This window comes from Mya arenaria, chromosome 10 (assembly GCF_026914265.1).
Source record: "Mya arenaria isolate MELC-2E11 chromosome 10, ASM2691426v1".
Taxonomy (NCBI): domain Eukaryota; kingdom Metazoa; phylum Mollusca; class Bivalvia; order Myida; family Myidae; genus Mya; species Mya arenaria.
This window is the reverse complement of record NC_069131.1, coordinates 15,137,916-15,163,651: the sequence shown is the minus strand read 5'-3', so window position 1 is coordinate 15,163,651 and position 25,736 is coordinate 15,137,916. Positions and strand designations below refer to the sequence as shown.

Sequence of the window (25,736 nt, the reverse complement as noted above, 5' to 3'; positions counted from 1 at the left end):
TATGATATATGTTCGCTTATTAGTTTTAGTTTGTTTACAATATCTTATGACGGGTTGATTGAATACATACAAACACAAATTTCCCTTTTTTTCAGGACACACCCACAGATCAATACAAATATGTGCAGCAGCTCAATTTCTCGCATTCTGAAATGACGTATTGTCCGTATCAGATTATTAATCGGATATGGAGGATATTCGTTGATTTTAGTGTAAGATCGTATTTTTTTAACGAGTGTCAAAGGAAAACATGTTCACGAGTGGTTAAGTCGCGAACATGTTATGAACACTAATAAATGAACATTTATTATTGCATCTATGTTCAAAATAATAAAATTTAATACACAAAGGCCCTTTTAATATTTATGCAAAAAGCTACAGAAACAAGCTCAGTAACAAAACGTTTAAACATAAACCCGGTTTAGTGGCACTGTGTAAACGCCAAAAACATAGAACATAAAATCACAAACAAAAATCATAGAAGAACAGCACAAAACTCCACAATATATAACAATAGGTATGTTTATTAAGTTAAACAGGGCATGAATAAATTACTATGCCGACATTTATTAAATGAACATTAAAATGGTCCTACGTGTTAGGAAAACTATTGCGGATATTCATTGTCAGTATGAAAAGTAGAGTATTTGAGTCGTATCAACACAGCTATATCCGTGCACTATTTCTATAGTTTTCTACATATTCCTTTCGACTTCGTTGACGTTGTATTTTTTCTTTACAATCGCGCGTGAGAGAGAAAACGCTTCCCTATAATTAAATTATAAATAAATCGTCCAAATCTCAAACGGTGAAATCGCAACGGGTCACAATTAAGTCTATAAATGATAGTTCAACGTTAGTGTGAGCTTAAGATAACCTAATGCACTGCTGACGACAATTGGTCTGTACATGTTGATTTCAACACTTGTAAATGTATTCATACGATAAGAACTAATGGCACAGATCATTTTCACTCAACAAGATTAGTTATAAAGTAATTTGCACCGTTTACTGAAAGAAATATTAACAATGAAGATTCCATGGCTATTTTATGGAACATTTGGTTGCGCATTTATATGTAAGTGTCCTAGATAGATATTTTAGTAATGGTATCATTGACACATAAGACGTTGTTATTCTTGTATCTATTGCCATCTTGTCAATAAACATCAACATCAGACTTATAACAAACTAATCGCAGTTACAATATACATACTAATGGTGGTTTATGGGCACTAAGTCCTGTTGGTGGTTTATGAGACCCTCCATTTCTAAACATGCCAGCATCACCAAATTAATAATCTTTCAATGTTTTTATTTGTATATTATAAATATTAACTTTTATTTGATGATATCACAAATCTGAAAAAACTATATTTGGGATTGTGGGATACTGCACTGTGGGACATTTTATATATTGACCCACATACCAGGTAATTTGTATCGTCAGTATCCCACAATTCTATAGGCATATATACCGGTATATAGATAATTTATGAGGTTAATTTGTAGGATTCTTTTATTCAAATGTAATCGTTTTGCTCAGTTGCGCATATGCGTCAATCAATTGTTACCACGCCCCCCTCCCCCCAGGCGAGGGGGTATACCGGGGATAGTGAGGGAAATGGGCCGTGTTTTTACCTTCCAGGTAGTTCCGCATTGCCGAGTGAATGTGGTTGTGAATGTGGTGGTTTTGTTTCCGCTAGATAAGAGCTTCCCCTCAAACTAAATGACACTATCACAAGAACTAATATCAGTTACTAGAAAACAAAAATGTCAAGCACAAATATTGTCATCACCGTTATCATCATCGCAGCCGTCACCAGCACTATATTCATCAGACAGCCACTTTGAAACACAGATGTTATGCAGTAATGCACATGCGAACATAATGTTAATACCGGTGTATAAATCAAATGTCCACTCGTAGCAAGGCGTTTGTAAACATATTACTATTGGCATCACATAATTATAATCAGGCAAAGCCCTCGGGCAATTATAATTCTTACTGGAGCAATTATCAACCAAAAGTCATGGTCAACCGTTTATTATCCTGTATACATGGTATTACATGTTTGTCATTGATGTTTCCTATCTTATTTGATAGGGTAGAAACTCATATTTTGTTGGTTCTAATTTTCCTTTTGTTTTGTTATTTTTCTAAATGTTTGCATCATTTTCCTTGTCTTTACGGTTTTATCTAATGCACTTTTATTACCCATTATACTCAGTCATAGATAGATAGATTTATTTCAGTAAGGATTGTACATGCATGGACATTTAATTTAAACAACATGAATAGTAAATAACATAATACATGCATGATATCATCAATAGCCATGACAGATACACCAAAACAAGGATGACACAAAAAAAGAAAAAAACCTCTTATTTCTATTGTTTGTTTTGGCGACATGGCATAGGAAGGCATTGCATATTTAAATAATAATATGCCTGTAAGCGAAATGGCACAAGTATATTAAAAGTTAGTCTCTATGAATTATAATAAATATTGCCGGAGTTGTATCACAGTCACTTTACATAAAAAGTTATAAGTTCAGAAAGTAATACATAATTATCACATTATAGTATGAATATGACAGTATGTAGTACATATAAAATGCGAGGTTATGTTAAAATAGTTCCTTTACTGAAAATCTTTGAATAAATAAATGAAAAAAAACTTAATTAAAACTCAAGCCTTTTAATACCATAAATAATAATTCCAAATTATCTAAAAAAAGATTATTTTCTAGCAATTTGAAAACAGGTAATTTCTTAGTCTGTGCTATACTAGATGGAAATTTGTTCCATAAGGAAATACCAAAGAAGAAGGACTTTGACCTCTGGAACAGCATAAGCCCCTTTCTGACATAACCTTGTCCATTGTGTGTGTACAGTATCTTGGGAGATAAAATTGTCTCCTATGTAGTCCGGGGCTATGCATGTTTTTATTTCTAAAGACATGACCTAGAATAATCTGGTCTACACGTGTGTTAACAGGTAACCAGTTGAGTGATTAAAAGTGTTCTGGGCCATTGTGAGACATTGCATCAAGATCTAAAAAACAAACCTCATTAATTTATTTTGTGTGGTTTGGAGCTTGGTATTTAAGTGACTTGGTCAGAACATATAACCACATAGAACAGGCATAATCAAAATGGCATTGAATAAAGGCCTTGAGAAGGAGTTTCTTGGTATGTTTTGTAAGGTAACCTTTCCTTCGATATAGATATTTTAACCTTACACTAGCTTTTTTTAATATGGAACGAGCCATAGAATCAAAAGATAGGGTCTGATCAATTGTTGCGCCAAGATATTTAAAAGCAAGAGTTGGTATCATTACATGTAATATCAAGTGTAGAGTTTGACCAGTACACGATTACTGTTTCGTCCATCTTAAATAACGTCCGATTGTATTTAATATTCCATAAAAAGTGATATTATTTAAATTCATTCTCACAATTTAAATACCAGTAATAATAAAATCAAATATATTTATCGTATAATATGATATGTGTTAAAATTGTCGCATGACGTACTGTATATGTTTTTGTATGTATCTGTGTTATTATAACGATAAGCTTGTCATACTTAAGTGTAATACATATTATGTTCTGTTCTGTCATTTGTCAATGATTTGAACAGGCTTTGACATTAAAATTGAAACTAATTTAATCTGTTATGGAATACAGTAAAAGATTTGAGTATCATGAATTATGGAAGTTTAAAAAAGTGAGACATAACAAATTGGTTTTGAATGGCATTTGCTGTAAATAAAAAACTAATGACTTGAAATTAAAATAGCAAACCTTTTCTCACATATTATCGGAATAAGACGGCAATATTTCCATTCTTCAAATATTTTCGTTTTATATTTAACATCTGCTGATTTTGACGTTTATTTCAATAGTTGAGCACAGTTAGGGTCGATCAAGCCTATGAGCAGATTCAAGAGAACCTCGACTTGAATAACCCTAGCCAATTTGCTGAAACAATATTTTTTTCTAGGCAAATGAAATAAAACAAAACGTTTCAACAAAACATTTCCTTGTCTCACTGATTTTCTACCGTAACCGAATGTAAACATCCGGTATAATTCATGGTAGTACTCGTTACTGAAACACGGGAAGTGTCATTAATGGTAAAACTAGTTCCACATTCCTTTTTGATTTAAATTCCTTTAAAGCTTTGCTTGTGTAAATTATTTGCCTACTACATTCATGTTTAGGTATTCGTCGTCCATTTTCATTTTCTTGAAATTGAAATAATGCAATAATCGCCCCGACGTGCCGTGATTAGCTCACTGGTTGTTCAAAGCGATAATCATTATTGCGTAAACGGATTCCGATTAAATTGGGGAAGCTCATAAAGGCACGCTATGTGAGAAAACGTGCTACGTTGATAATACTCCTGGACACCGAAATTCGTACAATCCAATGACTATCTGCCATCAAAGACTGAAAACTTCCTTCCGCGAAAAGCTTCAAAGCTACGGTTATTTGGAGTGAAACTGGAAAAGCATAAGACTGACCTATTTCTCACTCCAAGACTGCATATAGTTCATCACATAATTCAAAAACTTAATTTCTGTCCAGATCAGCAATGCTGTGTAGTTGGTTCCAGTAAGTTTGCGGAACCAAGGACAATAAATTTGCTAATTCTGGTTAGATATAGACTTTTGGTGCTGATTACCGGCATTTTAGTGACTTTACTGTAGGTCAAATAGTAAGTGATCATTACGTGCCACTATAGTTTCAAGACGTCCGATTAATCAAAAGGCCACCCAAATTTGCAATGCAGAGACATTAACAAATGAATGAGTTGTATTTTGTTAAAGCTGATTTGTACGGAAGCGTTTAACGTATATGTAGTCTAAGTGATTTACCCTTGGGGTAACTGTGTACATATAAACGGGGGCAATTTAGTTTGGCAGTATTTAAGTAAATGACTGACAAATACTACAAAAAAGCAAATTGCTATAAATACAACTCCATTTCTTAAGGCTACTAAATGCCAGCTCTACCACTTATTATTAAACGAACCTATTTCAAAAATCGGAGAATGTGGAATAGTGTAAGTACACTTTTACTGCAGGTTGGCTACAATTTCGTTTCAATTATGTTCGAACTGTTGTCCCATGTGCGTTTCTCACGAATCGGACTTGTGCATATTTTGAGATCTGCTAGCATTTCAAGTACACTTCGTTGCACGCCGTATGAACAATATGGCGCATGCAAATATAACTGTATGTATAACAGTACTTAGGCTGGCGCACGACAAAACTAATAAGCACTTCTTAAAAAGGAAATATTCTTATATATAAAAGTAGGGATGCTTATTCTTATAAATGTTTTCTGATAGACATTTCTTTATTACTTTTCTGATATTACTGCACCATAGTAGTAATCAACTATGGGCCTACAACTCTTTTGAAAAATGATAAAATTTAAATAACCCAAATATGCATTAAAAACTAATAGCTGCTCAAACACTTTGAACAACTCAAAAGTTTGTTAAATTTTAACTAAAGTTTGGTGTTTATTGAAACTACATGCAGGGTATATTGCTAGAGTTTATGGTAATCATTGCAAAATAATTGTGTGTAATGCACATATAAAAGTCCCCAAACTCACATAGAACCATCGGGCCTACAAGTTTTAAGGCCTAGCTACGCCCCTGGAACCGTCACTTATTGATAACATACGTAGTTATAATATTATAAGCTTCATCATTATGTCTTTATGAACTTGCGACAATTATTTACCCGGGTGCGTGTTACCAGAGTAGCCTTAACCAATGTTACTTACTGTCATCCTGCACTATGCTCAACAACCTATAAAGACTGATTCTGTGACTGACGTCCACGGATAGTCCAGTGGCCGATGGCGTCGTTATATAAACACACGCGCGCACGCACAGGTTTATCAATAATTTCTCACGCTTTGGGGACTGTGGGTTCCAGTTTATGTGCCGACTATACAGTTGGCATTATTCTGGACCTGATTTCACTTATACGAAATTTGTTTCTTCGAACAGCCATGATTCCGAATGAAAGCAAATACAAACTTAAAGTAAATCTCATTTCAAGAAGAACATGTTTCGGACGGATATAGACTCACAAAAACACCAAATATCATACAAGTTGCATTAACTGAGTCTTACGCATGGTTGTCGATTTCGAATCATTTTTCTGATGTTGTTGTTTTGTTTAAAGATAAAGGTTATATTTATGTAAGTAAGTTATTTCTCTTATTAATTTCCCATCACTTCAATTAAGAGTGATATACGCCCTAACGCTGTTCATTATTGCTACAAATTAGCGATGTTGTTAGGTGATGCACTATTTCTTTCGTTTTTAACGACTTGCACGTTCGTAGACATGCAAGGATACATGTTAAAAGTTTGAAATAAATGTTACAAATCAACCAGAAATCTTAAATTTCCAAAAAAAATCGCCTGACCACAAAGAGCGTTTAAAGCAAAATGGTTCGTAGATCAACTTAAATTACACCGTGACTAGGTAAATGCACAATGAAGAATTGAAATGTAGACACGCTGCATTAGAGCTATGATTGAATATCTGATTAACTATATAATCACTCCATCGTATATGCTGCCCACGCTAAGATAACAAATGCTATGATTGTTTTGTTTATGAACCAATCCAGCGAGCAGTTTTAGTAATGCACCAGTCAATTGTAACCACGACCCCCCCCCCCAGGTCCGGGGGTATACCGGGGATAGCCGGGGAAATGGGCCGTGTTTTTACCTTTCAGGTGGCCCCCACAGTGCGGGGTGAATGCGGTGGTTTTGTCTTCGCGCAAAATATAGCGGGATATTTGCCTTACCTAGGCTCCCTGCGGTGCGGGGGCATTTGGCGGGGATTTGACCATCAGTTCGTCCCCGAAGGGCAAATATTATACCCGGGGTTGGCTGGACCGAAAGTCCCCGCTATTCTCCGGACCTGGGGGGCCGTGGTTACAATTGACCGGTGCATAATTGCTTTTCGTGAGATGTCTAAAAATAAATGTTATTTGTTGTCTCATCCGTACATTAATACAGTGGCACAGAGTCTGAAGACCCTCAAAATATATCCCTTGAAGACGATGTTTCTTTACTGTAATTAAATACGAAAAATTAAAACTAAAAGTAAACCAGAAATAAAATATCTGATCATTGACGCATATAAAATGTTGTAATTAGATTTTACCGGAGCCGCTTTTTTGCAAGATTTTTCTCATCGGACTCACCCCATCCACAGCCCAAATCCTTAAATCCTTCATACGCTCCTGTTATATCAAACAATTGTAGCAGTGACTTTAGCACCAACAAACTGCAACGCGGAAACCATCATTTTCTAATTTTAGTAACAGTGACCTTGACCTACACAACCCAAATGCAATCCCAAAGTACGTTTCCACGTAAGCTTGGTTACAAACAACCACTCTATTTATCCTAATTTTAAGTTATTGCGTAGAAACCATTTATATATTTTTAGTATCATTGACCTTGAACTGATAACCCAAAAGCAATTTCAAGGTTCGTCTCAACATATACTTGCTACATACAAAGTAATTGAAAGTATCATCACCAAAACCAGTTTGACGCCCGCCAGTCCGACAACATCTCCATTGAAAACCTAGGGCGGTATTCGTAAAACTGGTTAAGTCATTTCCTAACTTATGTCAATTTCTTAAAATCTTGAAAGTCAAATGAAAAGTACAAGTGTTTTTAACTTTAAAGTATGTTTTTTTCAATAAGGTCAATAGTAGTAATGTACATTGTATTTTGGAAATTCTTCATTTTTATTTCATATGACTAGAGATACTAAAATTAGGAAAATGATCAAGTTAACTTAAGAAGTTTATGAATACCACCCATGGTTAACAACCATTGCAGTTACATAAGATATTACTGTTTAACTTTATGAAAACGAGGTAACATTTTACAGTTTATTCCATTTCTATACATTTACATAGCAACATAACAATGTTGTAATGCATGATGAAAGAAAACTACAGATTTAGTACAAAACTCATACTTGTTACTTGATTGCATTCTATGACAAAGTTAGCTTTTTTAACACTCATGCAACATGAGAATATTAAGTCCAGACATTAAAATGACAAACACAGCCATTTTGGTAGAAAATTACGACAACAAAGAACTTACTAAAACCTATTTTCAAGGCAACAGTGTTGCCTTTAAGAACAAGAGCTGTGACAGTAAGGAACTATCCCCATACGTCCACTGGATGTAAACTATTTCCATTTGTAAAAAAATCTTGGGGTGGAGGGTGGATTCAATATTTTAAGGTGAAACCAGTCTACCAAACAGCTTTAAATCTGCTGACATTTTCTTAAGTTACCATCAGAACAACATTTTTTGCAACAGAAGCCAAACTCAACAAAGGTCACACTCACCCAACAACTAAGCCCAGCATCAAGTTAAGTGCACAGTTTTGGCCAAAAAACTTTTTAATCAATGTAATTAATGGCTACCATGACTTGAAAACACCAACGGTCATCGATTGATCAGGACAAATAAACACACAAAAAACTTAGTTTACTGTAGGTCAAACCCATTTCTTGATGTTTGAAAAATGGTATCTAATTGAAGTGTAACCTAAACCTTTGACCAAGAAATCACCTATTGGCCACTCCACATCAGTTTTAATGATCATAAACCCAACCCTTGTTCAGTTAACAATTAGTAAGCATTGCTCAATTTAAGAACACCATTACCTTTGACCAGCAACCCCAAAACTTATTAGTGTCATATCATAATCATCACCAATACTCATACCAAGTTTGGTGATCACAGACCAAACCTCTGTAGAATCACTTTTATCACTTCACCCAAGACTGTGAGCATTCTTTGAATTATGTTTGGTGACGATGAGTCTAGCCACTCCTCACAGCAGTTCATCGTTGTCATGAGTTACATGTACAACTAACTTCATAATGGATACAAACTTTGTAAGGCAGTTTCTTGTTTTTCTGTCTCAATGTCATAAGGGAAACTTCAATATTAATTAACACGGAATCAGAATTTATATTGGATTTTTCAAAAAGTGTGCATTACAACTCCTAAGAACAAATAGGTAATGCATTCATATGTCATAAATTACTTGAAAATGTTTGATTATCCAGCAGCCGGAGAACAGCTTCTCCGTTATATTTGGAAGAAATTTTTACAGACAGACAGCAAATGAGACCTCTGCACAATACCAGCATTCCTTAAAACAAAAATACCGCTTATTCTTTTTCCTAATTCTCTTTATCTTAATAAAATGTTGGACTTTGCTTTTTATTTGGAGTATACTTCTTTGCCCAAAACATATGAACTTGTCTATCATATTGTTAGCATCATCGTTTTTCAAAATGGCACCATTTTTAATGTTCCCTTAAAATTCACTATGAATTATAGCTTCTTCTTGATTGGTGTTTTCTTGGCGGTGGGTTGGGTGTGTGGTTTAGGCCAAACAATTTCATCCTGGGAATCCATATCTGACCCTGCTGTGTAATCAGCATCCTTGAAACTGTCACCGTCCTCATCAGGTGCTGTAGAGTTAAATCCATAAATTTAACACTTATGAAAAAAGCTAATCTTCATGATGAGTACTAAATATTGCATACATTTAACAAACATTTAACTTTGGAAATGTCACAATGAATATTGGCATGCTTATAAAAACACTTGTCATCCTGAGCAATTTTGATGTTATCATATTTATTTGTATTCCTCCAGAAAAAAGTGGGTTGTTAGTATACACTAAAATATTGGTTTGAGTTATCCAACTCTCAAATAAGTTGGTTCTCTGATTAAGCTCCATGCTGAATCCATTAAAATATGGTATTATTTGAAGTGTTTTTGGATTAAAACTATGCAAATACAATGATCATAAGTCCATCTCAAAAGAAGTTACAATAGTTTGTAAACTTGTCCATTATTTCAACTGAAATAGACCGTTGAATGACATTTTTGCAAATTCAAAAAACAGCAACTTTAAAATACATTTTTCGCTCCAAATAAAACATTTTATTTTTTTAACATAACCCTTTCAATTGATACCAGAATAATGTGATGTCACCAAGCATCAAAAATTAACATATTTGTGGGTCTAAATCCTTTAACCCAGTTTCTTTTATAAAATTTAAGTCTGTTTTTATAAAAGGTTTAAACTTGCTACTAAAGCCTGTAATGCTGAAAAGTTTTGAGAAATTTCTGCCTGTGCATTCCTCTGTTTTACTACAAGTGACAGACAGCTTTCCAATCATAATCATAATTAGGAGGCGTAATTGACAATTTCTTGGATCAAGTCACTTCAGAAACTCTAGTGGGCCAGAACTTTCAGACGGGTAGTCTAGCTCACTACACACTGTGATAACCAGGCCAGCAAAAGTCAATTCAACTTATGAAGTTTTAAGACTTAACTGCACAATTTTCAGATATCATTTAAGATCTCACATTTTTTAAATTAGATTTTGTAAGGCTGATAAGTTTGAAAAATTATGATGTACCCTACCATTAAGATTATCATCATCATCATCATCATCATCATCATCATCATCATCATCATCATCATCATCATCATCATCATCATCATCATCATCATCATCATCATCATCATCATCCATTTCAGTGACAGATCGCTCCTGTTTGGAACTGTTAAATAAGTAAGGATTAAATTAAAATGTAAGAAACAACTATCTACATAACTACCCTTGATTTAAGACTAATTCAGCTTCAACTATCTTTATCTAGATCTTAGGTGAATGATGCAAACTATACTGAATCCATATTACTTAATATATAAGAGTTTCATTAAAAAAAATCTCGTTTTTGATACGACTTCTTGTACAAATGTTGTGTTAATCCAAAAAATAGCATTCTGGCTACCATTCTTTTGTTTTCTTCCCAGGTTATATATATGTATATATATATACAGTATTATACTTATGTACTGGGTTTTTAAATGTTACATTTCAAGAAAAGAGGATAATATCTTCTCCTAACCTCAAATTAAGGACTTTAGAAAAAAACAGTTTGCAGGGTATCAGGTTTGAAGAGTAATTTAAATTCAATTCAATTTACAAAACAGGGTTGTCTCAGAGTAATTTTAATTCAATTCACAACACAGACTTGTCTTCTACAATAAAAAATATGGTCTAACCTCAGTTGAACTGGTATTTTTTACTCATTGTTTCAAATCTTGCAATACGTAATATACTTAGTGTTTTTATAAGTAACTTTTAAACTCTGTTTCTTTATTGAAATATTTCAATGTATATGATAAGACATTGAAACAAACCTCACGGATTGTCCTGCTTTAGCTTTGGATCGTCCTGGTTCTGCTTGATTTTTCTCTTTACCTAATAAAAAAAAAGATTAAACATGAATGACATAAGATATATATATATATATATATATATAAATACTTCAGAGCTTTGAAACAATAGCCGGTACATTACAATCTATTTGGAAATAAATAATTTCAGTTCACTATTAAAAGATTAGAAAACTTGAGTTGGCGCTTAAACTCAAGGCATAATATATATATATATTATATAGCCACAAGTTACCTAGTAAAATAATCCAGAAGAATAACATGAATTCTGACCAATTCTCATGAAGAATGTGGCCTTCTGCTTTCATTAGGTCTCCAATTATGAGAAGTTATAAAGTCGTATTTACAGTAATAAAGTTATGGTTGTCTGGAAAGCACAGTGGTTAGCTTCTAACCAAGGGAACCTGGGTTTGATTCCCGGCCTGGGCGCATGTGAGTTTGGTTAGTGGTCACCAAGCCGGAGAAGTGGGTTTTCTCCAGGTACTCCCCCACAACACAAGACCACACTCTCGCGAAACATTGGCCAATGAGAGTGACTTAATATAAGCTATTATAGCTTTCTTCACAATCATTGTTAAATATATAACGTTTAAACTAAAGTTATGGCTGACATCTGAATTGACAGCGTGATCTATTTGGCACATAAAGCAGCAACTTACTTCTGAACACTCAAGGAAGGCTTCTCTTGTTTGTGCAGCTGCTGACAGCCATCTGAAAATTTAATACAGGAGCAAATTATAACTATGTTGTCTTCGACATAAAGTATTTCTTTTGAGGGTTTATTGTACATACATGCAGAGGATAGTTTTCATCTATAACATGCCCTTCGTTGGTTTGCTCATGTGGAGGCATTTTTTATCGCAAGGGGAACAATGCATTAAAAAATCAATTGAAATGCCCCATAAACCACGATATATCTGCACATAAATCAACAATATATTTTATAAGGAATGTCCCATAAACCACCATATATCTGCACAAATATCAGCAATAAATTTAATATGAAATGTCCCATAAACCACCATATATCTGCACATATATCATCAATATATTTGATATGGAATGTCCCATAAACCACCATACATCTGCATATACATGTATATCATCAATATGTTTTATAAGGAATGTCTCATAAACCACCATATATCTGCACATATATCAGCAATATGTTTTATATGGTAAGTCCCATAGCATACATATATCTGCACATAAATCTGCACTATGTTTTATAAAGTTTAAATGTCAGGAGCCAACACATATCTGCATTGTTTTAAAGAATATGTCATAAATCTTATATCACTGTAGGTGAAGCACATTATTTATATGGGACAATATGCTGACATTAAGTCATTCATGTCAATTTACCTCAAGTCACTAAATTAAATTAACTATAATGTGAACTACTTAAATGCTGTTATGATATTCCTTGAAATTTTAGAAGTAATTTTCAGTTTTTAGTAGGATAAATCTGATAACAATGTATTTAATTTTAATACTTTTTATCCGAGATTATTACAAAATTATTTAGACAAGCTGTCAAATCTGTGATTTACCCGCAAGTTTAAACTGTAAATTTGAGTTAAGGTTATAAAAGAATAGTAAATAAGGTGTGATAAAACTTGGCAATTGGTGTATATAAAATGGTAAATAAAAGCATATGGAGCGAAAGGTAGTGAGTTCGATCCCTGGCTGCGTCAGACCAAATAAAAAGTTTGTACCAATACCTCGCTTGCCTGGCACTAGGCATTTAAGAAAAGTGGTGAAATCAATACTGGTTACACTCAGGAAAGATGTGTCCTGTGAATCAGTTCCTCAATCTGAGCATGTTACAGAACCAAAAAACAGTCTTCTTCAAAAAGAGCCCCCCTACTTCGTTTTATCTTACTCTAAATCTTAAGCTTCATCGATAATTGAATATGATGGGCGAATTGCAGTAACATCTTTCTCATGTTGATACAGCATTCTTTAATTGGGAGGTGGAGACTTAAAAATATGCCAACACTCTAGATAGACGGTCAGCAATAACAAAACATGAGTCTTTGGACATGAAAGAAAAACAATAGACAGATGAAAACCAGATTTCACAGGACTTTGACATATGTGAAAAGCCTAGATACATTTACAGCTTCAGCTTTAATAAGAGCTGTCACAGAGACAGCGCGCTTGACTATTCCGCCGCTTTTCAGTGTAAGGATTTAAAAGTTTTGGTGAAACATGCATGGAATCAAGTAGTTTGTGAGATATAAACCTATATGTACTTACATGCAAAACCTTGACCAGAATTACTAAGTCGAATAACAACGGGGCAAAATTTATATTATATGCAAGATATAGTTTGATTAATTAAGAAGGTTGGGTGGTTGAGTTCCATTGTATAAAGTCTCAATGCAGTACATCAAGTAGTTGCTGAGATATTAACCTATGTGTGCTTACATGCAAAACCTTTACCAGAATTAAGAAGTCGCATAATAAAGGGGCAAAAATAAAATAATACACAGAGTTATCTTACTTGATTAATTTAGAAGGTTGAATGGTTGGGAGCCTGTGTATAAAGTTTCAATGCAATGCATGATGTGGTTACATGCAAAACCTACACCAGAACTTCTATGCATGTCAAATAAAAAGAGTCATTATTTTAATTTAATGCAAAATAGAGTTATCTGACTTGGTTATTTAAGTAGAATGGATTTTTGAGTACCATTGTATAAGTCTGAATACAATACATCAAGTAGTCTATGAGATATTAACCTATGTGTTCTAACATGCAAAACCTTAACCAGAATTTCTAAGCCTAATTATAAAGGACAATTATTTGCATTAAATGCAAACTAGAGTTATCTAACTTGGTTAATTAAGTAGGTTGGATGGTTGAGTACCATTGTATAAAGTCTCAATGCACTACATCAAGTAGTTGCTGAGATATTAACTTGTGTGCTTACATGCAAAGCAGGCAGAATTTCTAAGTCAAATAATAAAAGCCAATTATTTGCAGTATATTCAAATAAGTGTTATCTAACTTCATTAATTTAGTAGGTAAGATAGTTGGGAATACATATCCAAAGTTTTAATGCAAGATCTGATGTATTTACTGAGATAATGGCTTATAGGTGCTTACATGCAAAATCTTATCCAAGGTGTGACACCGACGCCGATGCCACCGCCGACGCCAAGATGAGTAGTATAGCTGTCTTTATTCTTCGAATATTCAAGCTAAAAATGATAATGCAAAAGCACCTTCAAAATCTAAGTCCATGTCCATTTCATCATTTTCTGGGATGGTGTGGGGAACGTCATCTTCAATCCCAGTGTCAGCCTCATCAGCATCATAATCAACATCAACTTCCATCTGGTCATGGTCTAATAAATAAGAACAATCCTTAAAGGATGTTTGTACTAATGACCCATAAATGAAGGCTAGAAAAATCTTCATTTCATCAAACTGCTTTAAGTTTGTTTTTAAATAATAAAGATATTATTTCAAACTAGTATTATATTTTACTTCTGAATATTCTGCATAATTATACACATACTTCATTTGAAAGTACTCCAGACTGTCTCGGATATTGGTTAGTTGGTAGATATGGCTTAATGGCCATTTTCCATGCTGTGATATTCATACAACTTTAAAGCTGCACTCTCACAGATTTTGACAACTTTATATTTTTTGTCTTGGAACGAGAAATTTTTGCGTAAATATCTGCAAACCAGTGATACAAGACTGCTGATAAAATATCAGATCGCAGCTTTTCATACTTCCGTCCCAAAATTGATGTGTTATGCAATTTTCTTAAACCGTTAGTAACGGTTTAAGCCATAAAACATTAAATTTGTATTGGAAATATGAAAATCTGCTATCTGATCTTTTGTCTGCAGTCTTTCATCACTGGTAAGCAGGTATTTACGCCAAAAACCCCTTATTCCAAGACAAAAAATAAAAAGTTGGACAAACAGTAAATCTGTGAGAGTGAAGCTTGAAGACACAATATATAACAGGTTGACATTTTTTTTAATTTTAATGCATTCTCAAGTTTAACTCATTTGACTTTAACGATCAAAACAAAAAACACATGTTCTTTGTGTACAGATAAAAAGAGCATTTATTTATGAGTTTTTTTTAATTAATAGCTAAATTCACAAGATACATGTAAACAAATGCCAAAATATAGCTAATCTTTAGTCAAAAGAGGACACTGATGGAACAGAAAAATAACTCTTAACATATTGTGGTAAAAATGACAAAGGTACAAATGAGTGTTAAAAAAATTATTGACAGTCATCGAAATTTGAGTCTTGAATGAACCAGCCCAAATTGTTATTAATGCTTGGCATCAATTTTTTTAATAAGCCCTGCTAGTGTTTACCACGTGATAAATTACATCATTTATGCCAACTCGGAAGGCAACATTTTGTTTAAATGACTTAAAACAAAGATAACTTAACTATGCCGCTTAAAGAGCCTGCCTACGTTTTATTACTGGAATTTGATCAGGTTATTAGTTCAATTAAACACTTCGATAAACCTGTTTCCAAATAATGTTTTGTCAGTGCCCGTATTGTGAAATGAGTTTGTCAAAGTGTTTTAAGAAACTATACTCTCAATCAAACTCTGGTAAAAGACCGAAGGCGGGACTCAGTAAGTGGCGTAGACTGTGCTATGTTTAATTTAAAATGGTGAAGAGATTGTTAAGTTATCTTTGTTTAAAGTCTTTATTCGGAGTAAAATGTTGCCTTCAGACCTATATCATTTATGGCGTAATTTATCACAGGGTATCTATACACACACTGTGCTATATAAAATTCAGAATTTGAGCAAGCTTGGTATACAATACAAGCAGGGCTTGTGGGCTTGTGTGAACTTCGACCAGTGGCTCAAGATTCATACCTATTTCTGAAAGTTCCTTCCACTTTCCTTAATCGGCAGCCATGTTGAGATCTCCAAACTTCGCAATTCTCTAACGCAGCATCATGTTGACAGTTTCATGTATGTAACTTATGGGTGCTGCTGTTGTGAGCCACATGTCTTGACAGCCACAAAAGCGTATGGCCATCCAAGACCTGATAGACAGTTTACATATACTTTTGTAGCCAACTGGATGTTATCATATTTGGCTGACTGCATCCTGCTTTAAAGGCACACTTTTTTGTTTACTACAGATCCTGATAGCTTTTACCCCCTGGTTTGTATCAGATTTGCCACATGGTCCTCCGTTGCTCCAAAGACTGTCTAGAGACTGTATCATTTCGGATGTCCAGGAGATTGAAACTCTTTTGTTTTGTTTCCCAATGTTTCTACAAGCTGAAGTCTGAAACGAGCAAATGATTGGTTCATAGTAACTATTTCTTAATCGTTATACTTTTTCTTGGCATAAATACCGCTAATGAAGGTAATTTGTTACATTGTAATGCTGGTTATAATGGCTGTGCTTAGCTGTATATATATATATATAGTAGCTACAATTATAAGAGATCAGGGATACTTTTGAAATAATTTAACAATTGTATGTATCCCTGTCCTGAGTCTGCCATATTGGTTGAGAAACAATTTCCGACATTGATTACAGGTTTTTATTGAATTATTCAGTCATGTTTAAATCCCTCTTCAAAATGTTCACATTTAGCATAACTGCAGATCAAGCTGCTATTGTCAATAATTTATCACATGTGTGACGTCACACATAGTGGATCTACTAGGGGCGCAAAGAGGGTACTTACACCATTCTAATATGCTTGATGAGAAGCAGTTTCCGAAAATTTTGTTTCTGCGGCAAGTTTCAGGAGCTTAATCAGTGTTATTTTTTATCTGTTTACTAATAAACTAAATACATGTATAAGGCTATGGTATTGTTTTTTATTTATAATAAACCCTGTATTTAGGAATCAATAAGTATTTAAAGTCAAATTATTTTTCATGATATTTTAATTCATTTCTGATAAAACTTCATTTCTGATAAAACAAGTGCTTGTTAACATTTTAGTGAATGTGGGCATAAAACTAGCATTGCAATACTGTCCACAAACATGTACACAATAATCATCATTTGTAATAGTCATTTTAGGAAAACCTTGTAGCTATTATTACATACACATATTGGGTTCACATGTACATGTATGCCCATTGCAGGCGTGTGATGACCCCCCTCGTGCCAGTTGTAAAATATAAAACAAACATGAAACTTAATATAATACTAAATACTTCCATGTCTCAGTATGAACTTCAGCTTTTGATTGCCTAGTTTAGATATAATTAAATTGCACAACCTTTTCTAAGAATATCTGAAAACAAAAGCTGTCACAGAGACAGTGCGCTCGACTTTTCCGCCGCTTTGGTGTATGAATTGAAAAGTTTTGGCGAAACATGCATGTATCACTGTTAGATTAGATATCAATGCAATACATGATGTGCGGAGGTATTTACATTAATTGAATTGGAAAATATTTGAGGTGGTACGCAAACTTTAACGTAAATTCTAAGTAGAAAAAGGGGCAATATTCTGTCAAAATGCTTGATAGAGTTACCTCCTCCTGTGTATAGGTTGGGGGCATGATGGTGAACAAGTGTGCAAAGTTTCAAAGCCATATGTCAATGGACTTTAAATATTTGAGGTGGTACAAAAGTGGTAACACGCTGACGCCGACGCTCGGGTGACTAGGATAGCTCTCCTTATTCTTCGAATAGTCGAGCTAAAAAGGAGTGGTGTAAAGGTTTACCGGTATATTGTATTACTGACAAAATAAATATTATACGGCGGTACAACTTCGCCCATACAGTTTTTCATTAGTAATTCAGGATTGTCAAAATAAATATATTCCAACACCGTTGTTTTCATTTCGTTTCCGAAAATGAAACAGAAAGTAAACCGGTGTAAATGCACATAGTGACCCGGTGTCGCTGTAAAAATAACATTGATAAATTAAGCAAATAAAGTGTCTAGTCTTTAAGAAAAGCGCTGTTTGGGGACATTTCAGACGCAAAGGAAACGAGAGACTAGCGATGTATTTGAAAATGTGGATTTCTGTAACAGGTGCAAAACTGCTGTAAAGTGCCGTCCTGTGGGATAACTAATTAAAAGAACCATTTAAAACATCACTGTAAGATTTTTAATTTGAGTAAGTTGGCAATTTAACAACTGTTGTTTCTTCTGGATCAAGTTTGAGTGCATGCGGCAATACTTCAGACCACCCTTAAGTTTTTTAAATCTTCCAAAATAAGCAAAAATACAAACCAAATTCTGAAAGGGCAAAGATTGTATTAGAAAAATTGCTAGATTTATGGTGCAAATTCTTCGTCCATTTAGGGTAGTTAGCATTACAAGCAATGAAGGCTTATGTGATCTTGTAATGCACCAGTCAAATGTAACCACGCCCCCCCAGGTCCGGGTGTATACCGGGGATAGCAGGGGGCATTTGGCAGGTATTTCACCAGCAGTTTGTCCCCGCAGGTTGGGGATTTTGCCCTGGCTTGGCTTATTCCCTGGACCTGGGGGGCTGTGGTTACAATTGACTGGTGCTTAAACACTGAAGTCCCCAATTATATCATACCATCGGAGACACCTTTCACAAACTGTTATTCCGGACTAAACAGTCATAGTTTTTGTTGTATGACATAGTATGTCTGCAATGAATAAATCACCATAAATGATATACAAATGTACATTGTTTTGAGCTACAAAGCAATTTGTCAGAAACTGCTGTCAGTCGGAAACTGCTTCTCAACGGCTACCAGACAAATCGGCCCCTTACCAAATCGGCCCCTAGCTCAAACGGTTACCTTTTCGGCCCCTTACCAAATCGTCCCCATCCCGTAGACTTTTCGGCCCCTGATTACCGAGACGTTTCGGCCCTTATCTTTTTTTTATTTCTAAATACATTGTATAAGTAAAAAAACATGTAATTTTACTTTTTTTTATTTTATTTCTAAATGTATAAGTAAAAAACATGTAATTTCATTTTTTATTTTAATAGACAAAGCTATATACATGCATACAAAGATAAAGATAAAAATAGTTTTAAAGAAAATATCTGTTCACTTGAAAATATGCAAAACTATAGTGGCTTAAACGGTGTTTTTAGACAGACAGTCTTATGGCGAATTGTCACATTCCAAAGAGGTATCAGGCGTTGGAATTGTGACACTTTGTGTTTACAAGCTTATAAATACGTCTACAAGGTTTGTTCCGACTTTCCCAACCGCTAATTCTCACACTTAAAGATTAATACCAATTATCTCGTCGCACCTCAAACAGAATATTATTTCACTTTTTTATTACGGATATATTGTTTTACTCTTTTTAAAATGCATTAATTTTGAACTATCAAGTTGTATCTTGTTTGCAATTCATATCTATAAAACAAACATTATTTCCTAATTATGTATAGATACAACACAAATTGTCAACAATAATAATTAATAATTATTCTGGAGCAATAGTATACCACATAGATAACAAATTAATGGTTGAAACGTAAAGGCATTTAAAAAAAACCAACGCAACACGTCTAAAACAAATGGTACCCACTTTTAGAAACGATTTAATATATATATACTACTTATGTTGTTTATATTAATACTCAAATCTTCTCTAATCAACTGTAAATAACATTAACAAATTAAAGACAATTATTCATTCACACGTCTTTGAATGTCTTTTTTACACCCACAACACTAACAGTTTGCCTTGCAAAAAAGAACGCATGGTTCAAAGACAAATTAATAATAACAGTTATAACAAAATAACTTTCTTTGATTCTCTAACATTTTATATTTAAAAATCAGGGTTAATAGTTATTTAGATTTTAATCATATTTTTAATATCAATATCAGTCATATCAATGTTTTTCATGCATATTTGTTTATTTGTAAAATTAAAGATTTTATTTACAACTTATTTACAGATCTCATTTACATTTATAAGACGACCTACAATATTTTTCTTCATACTCAAGATAAAGAATAAAATAAAATTAAAGGGCCGAAATGTCTCTGTTGAAAATCACTAAGGGACCGAAACGTCTCGGGTCATTTGAATTAAGGGGACGAAATGGCAGGGCCGAAACGTCTTAGGGGCCGATTTGGTAGTAGGCCGATTTGGTAAGGGGCCGATTTGTCTTGCTCCCTTCTCAACCAGAGTAAAAAATCGGCAAAAAAATTGGTGACAGACATTTAGGTTATACAGTTTATATATAGTACCTTCTTCAAATTATTAGATTTTATTACTTTAAAGTTTGACAACATTTGCATATTAAAGAGTTTCTTAGGATTGGAGCATAATATCCAGTTATTTCCTTGTTCACTTTTCCATGTTTCCAACATTATTTCTTCTTTTTGCGGTTTACTGTTTGTTATGAATAAAAAATTGAAGTACTCTACATACCTATTTAGAAGTTTTTTCTCAACTGGCTTTGTTTCTCTTCATTGTTGCCAGACGAAATCTTTTTATATCGATAACAAACTGGATAATTCACTCGGAGTCTTACAGGATTATTTTGAAACAAAATGTATTCACCACTACTTGTTCTCAAAACCTCATATCTATTGCTTATGACATACCCTCATTTTATCCATGCAGTCTTTAAAAGATTGTGGCATAGTCTGATAGCAAGAGAGGCACATCAAACACTTGGATTCGTTCCTCACTTCTCTTGAAATGTCATTAACAGCCATTTTGCTTGTGAAAGTGTCACGTGACAAGGGAAATCGTAAACGAAAAAAATAAAATTGTAACAAATATTGCTACTTTTTAGACATCCAAACACAAAAAAATAAAATATCGAATAAGATTATAAATGATAAATAAACAAATATTAGTTCATCGTTTTGTGGGATCATCTATAAAGCGTTATGGGACATTGTAGATCGACTGAAATTTTAACGTCCGAAACGAAAATCTATTTTTAGATTTTGGGTTGTGGGACCCTGGGATATATATATATATAAATTAATCATACTTTCTATCCACACAGTACGGTCAGTGGTGAGCGATGCACTTTGTCCGGACGCCTGGATAGCTTACCACGAGTCCTGCTACCTGTTTGCTCAACATGAGAATACATCCTTCACTGAGGCAGAGGTAGGGCAGGCACAGTGAGCGGTTTGATATGTTGTTCCAAAGAATACTCTATATGACCCTTATTTACTGTAAAGATTGTTTTCAATGTTCTATGCTAATCAAGAGTCCAGGCCCCAATATCACAAAAATTGAAACTGAGATTGAAATTTGAAGTAAGTTTTTAGTGATAATGGGGCCTGATCCCTTTTTATCAAACTTTAAAATGACACTTCTAATTATAAATGAATTGCAAGGCTACAAAAGAACTTTGCCACCTTTATGCAAAAATATTATTGGTGCCCCAGGGTTAGACACTAACATTTTTCACAAGGTAGTCCCTCGGACTACTGGATCTAAAATCCAGGTAGTCCAGCAAAAATTCTGATAGTCCAAAAAAAAATGCAAGCCTGCAACAGATTTCTTCAGTGTTCTGTTAGACTTCTCCATAAAAACATCGCCAGAACAACCCTTTGATCATGTTTCTTATCTGTCTCAATCTTAAATTTTCCACTTTCTTCAAAACAATGTTTGGCCTTCAATTTTAAAACCTTAAAAAGTCTAAAAAAACATGCTAAAATACCCCAGAATAAAAATCTAAAAACCATGCTAAAATACCCCATAATCTGTCACTTTCAGGAAAATGGTGCAATATATCAATTGACACCTCGACCGAGATCGTTGCTAAGTTACGGCACAAATGGCTATTTGATAATTGATATTGGCATCTACTATTCAGAAGCCTTTGTTAATCTATTGAAAACGACATACAATAATGCTTTAAAAATATAATGGAATTAATTCCCAAAATGTTATTAATTAATTGGGAGTATATAAAGATAAGAATTGTTATTGGCCCTCTCTTAAATGTATAAAATGTTACGACCTTTTGGCGCGAAAATTAATGCACACAATTTCTGCCGTCATCTGCACTTACACTGAATTAGACATTTTTGACCAGTATGATTATTTTTATAAGCTGCTCTTCTAAATGCCAGTTAAAATATTTCACAAGCCATACATTTATAATAATATAATGTTCCTTCTGTCTGCTTTATCAAAACACCGACATTTGACAATACTCTGAACGATAAATAAATTACCATGACGTATTTTCAGAAAATCTAAAAATAGTAACAACCATTAAGTTTTTGCTAACATCGTAACTATCATTGTTTCTGACCGAAAATGCAAGGGATCTAGAAATTCTACCTCATTTTAAACCCCAATCTACCTCGCTGACACGGGCAGACTTTCACATGTCTGACGATTAAAACACACTGGTACAGTGCAAAATGGTTTTTCCCTTTCTAAATAAAGACATTCTACAGACTGGTTTTAATATTGATCGAAAGGCTATACGAATTGCGCGCGAAACTCACGTAACAGTCCAGGTTGTCCGGAACTCCTCGGCCATCTTCGGCAAACTTTAGAATGAGCACTTACCGGTGATACTCGCCTTTTTTTTTAAATTTTAGCAACACGTTTTACGCGAGTTTAAATGTAATAAATATTTTATGCTCAATTACCTGATGTCATATTTACTTTTTCTAGTAGTCCGACGGACTAATGACTTAAAATTTCTTGTAGTCCGAGCACAAAACTGGTAGTCTCGGACTACCGGACTACCGTTAGTGTCGAACCCTGCTGCTCTCAGAATTCATCGTGAGGGAAACACACGTCACTTTATATCAAACGTATGAAAACTCTCATTTCTATTCTGACACCATTTTTAAGACTTGTGTTTGCTACATCTAATAGAACAATACATTATTACAGCATTTTTGTGAGGCCCATGGTGCAAACCTAGTAACCATCGATGATGTTGATGAAAACAACTTTGTGTTCAGTGTTGTGCTGGACCACCTAGGTAAAGGATAAAATATAGAAATGCATCTATTGTTGATGAAGTAAAATGCATATATATTAAGAAAATCAATTCGAATATAATGTTTATATATAGCGGATACCACATCAGTGGTCAATCAATACGAACTTATTAAACGTTTTTCCTAAATGGGGTTTACCTATTAGTTTATTATCATTTATTTTATTATTAAGTTTCCTCAAGTTAATGCATACTTAAGATAAGATGTGCCTTTTACGTTTTTACTTAATTCAGGATTGTTGGGATAAGAGTGAGGTTGTGCACGCAAACTGGTTTAAACCCCCAGTAAATTTACATTTAACTGACCAAGGCGGTACCTAGCAATCCTTATTAAACAGAAGTACTTTTTTATATAATATATATATATATATATGCACTGTGCTGTTTGTGGAGTTATGTGCTGTTGTTCAATGTTTCCTGTTTGTGATGTTCTTGTTTATGTGATCCATATCTTTGGCGTTTACCATGTGCCATTAAACGTTTAAACCTTTGGCTATTGCGCTTGTTTCTGTAGTTTTTCATAGAAATATTGATTAAAACAGGTTTTACGAGAATATTTAGAAACGACTTATATAAATTTCGTGTTGAATGACCACTAATGTTATGTTCTAATGTATGCTATTTAGATGTTATATAGCGTTAAATACATGAACCGTCGCTATATAACGCGACAATGTTATACGCTGTTCATTTATATACATATATTATGTCTCGTAATTTGTAGGCTAGCTATAAATAAAAACTACATAATGTCATTATCTCATGATGGCGACACCATTTATGACTTTCATATAGAATCTGTCACAAGTCGTCATAATACATAATACACACAAGTAAATGTATTATTAAGTAAGTCTTTGTATTGTATGATGATGAGTGTCAGATTATTTTCCTGTGAAATATACATATATATGTATGTATATTTATCTGTCCCACCTGCGCTGATGTTGAGCCGAATACCACAAAGCAAGGCCATTTTTCCGCACTACATGGAATGCAAAAAATAGTACCCGGATGAATCTAAAACTAAACAGATACTTTAACTCCGTGATTTTTAAATACAGAGTTGATGTCCAGTAGGAATCATTACATAAACACTTTGCCTTTTATAAATTTATCTTCTTAAAAGTAGTGACGTTATAACCGGTATTATGACGTCTTAATTATGTTATATGCTCATGACGTCATTTCCTGTTTAGATAGATAGATAGATAGATAGATAGATAGATAGATAGATAGATAGATAGATAGATAGATTTATTCGTGCATATATATGTCATTGTAACAAACCAAATATCTCATAAAGTTATAACACAGACTGATTAACAAAGTATTAGTGATGATATCTATACTAAAGCACAACATCATTAGAATGCTTTGGATACATACGTGCGTTAACAAAGATTTAATTCAATGTGACAAATATATAACACAGGATAACCCATTAAAGTTATTCAACTTATTTCCAATGGGGTCCTTATGACAAATATAATTATTTGCCAAGATCTCAGTTGTAAGCTGTTTAAATTAGGTTTACTTATACAAAAATAACATGCATGTACTCTTGACCAGTTAAAGAATGATTAAATGTTTGATATCGAACTTTTACAGTTATAATGCAACCGACTGTTAAAACCATATGACACTTTAGCATAATATGACAAAAATCTTTGGACTGATATGCAAGATTAAATGAATAACAATTAATAAAAAAGGAAATCTTCCATTTCTGCACATTTCATACCAACAATGAGATGTGATTTCACTTCTTTTTTAAAAGTATTCTTATTTTTCAATTCTTTTAACTTTATTGGAAGACTGTTCCAGTCCTGGATTGCTTGATAAAAGAAAGTATTTAATATAAAACTGTCAGCCTGTGGCACTTTAAAATTTCCAGCACTATGTCTACTGTTGTAAGAATGTGTGGATGAGACTAAAGTAAAATGTTCATGTAAGTATGTTTAAATACAGAAAGTGACGAAATATAATAGATTGTTTGTTTTTTCTTGAAATAAGGCGGTAGTACATTTTATTACATTTAACGTATATCTTCCTGGGATATTTACAATTAAGCAATACTTGTTTCCAATTAAATTCTTTACAAACATGCGGAGTGATATTGTTAGATTACACATGATTAAATAAAGGAAAAAATGTAATCTTTACTGTATATCAAACCGTAAATTTGGTATATCATTTAATAGAAAAGCGTGTCGCAGAGAGTGTTCTGTACGAAATCCACACTGTGGGTATTGTTTTTACTCTTCCAGTAGTACTTTGGTGGATTGGACTAACAGACAGCATCATCGAGGGCGAGTGGAAATGGATACCAGGTGACCAATCGCCATCGTTTACAAACTGGGCTCATGGTAAGAAGCAAGGACGTCAATCAAAGACACCAACATATGTCTTGTCACTTTTGATTCCTGGGGAAGAGGCCGGCTGTGATTAG

At 33.8% G+C, this 25,736-nt stretch overlaps 1 protein-coding gene and 1 long non-coding RNA gene across 2 annotated transcripts; one reads left to right on the top strand and one right to left on the bottom strand.

The window, feature by feature from the left end:
• The first annotated feature begins 999 nt into the window (after positions 1 to 999).
• LOC128204372 (C-type lectin domain family 10 member A-like) lies at positions 1,000 to 25,736 on the top strand. Its single transcript, XM_052905790.1, has 4 exons — positions 1,000 to 1,078; positions 21,314 to 21,420; positions 23,176 to 23,266; positions 25,555 to 25,736. The coding sequence occupies exons 1-4, from the start codon at positions 1,030 to 1,032 to the stop codon at positions 25,734 to 25,736; spliced, it is 429 nt and encodes a 142-aa protein (XP_052761750.1). The 5' UTR covers positions 1,000 to 1,029.
• Positions 10,614 to 12,064, bottom strand: LOC128206285 (uncharacterized). Its single transcript, XR_008256435.1, has 3 exons — positions 12,013 to 12,064; positions 11,318 to 11,378; positions 10,614 to 10,671 (listed from the first exon to the last, which is right to left on the bottom strand). It is a non-coding gene; the product is annotated as an uncharacterized LOC128206285 (long non-coding RNA).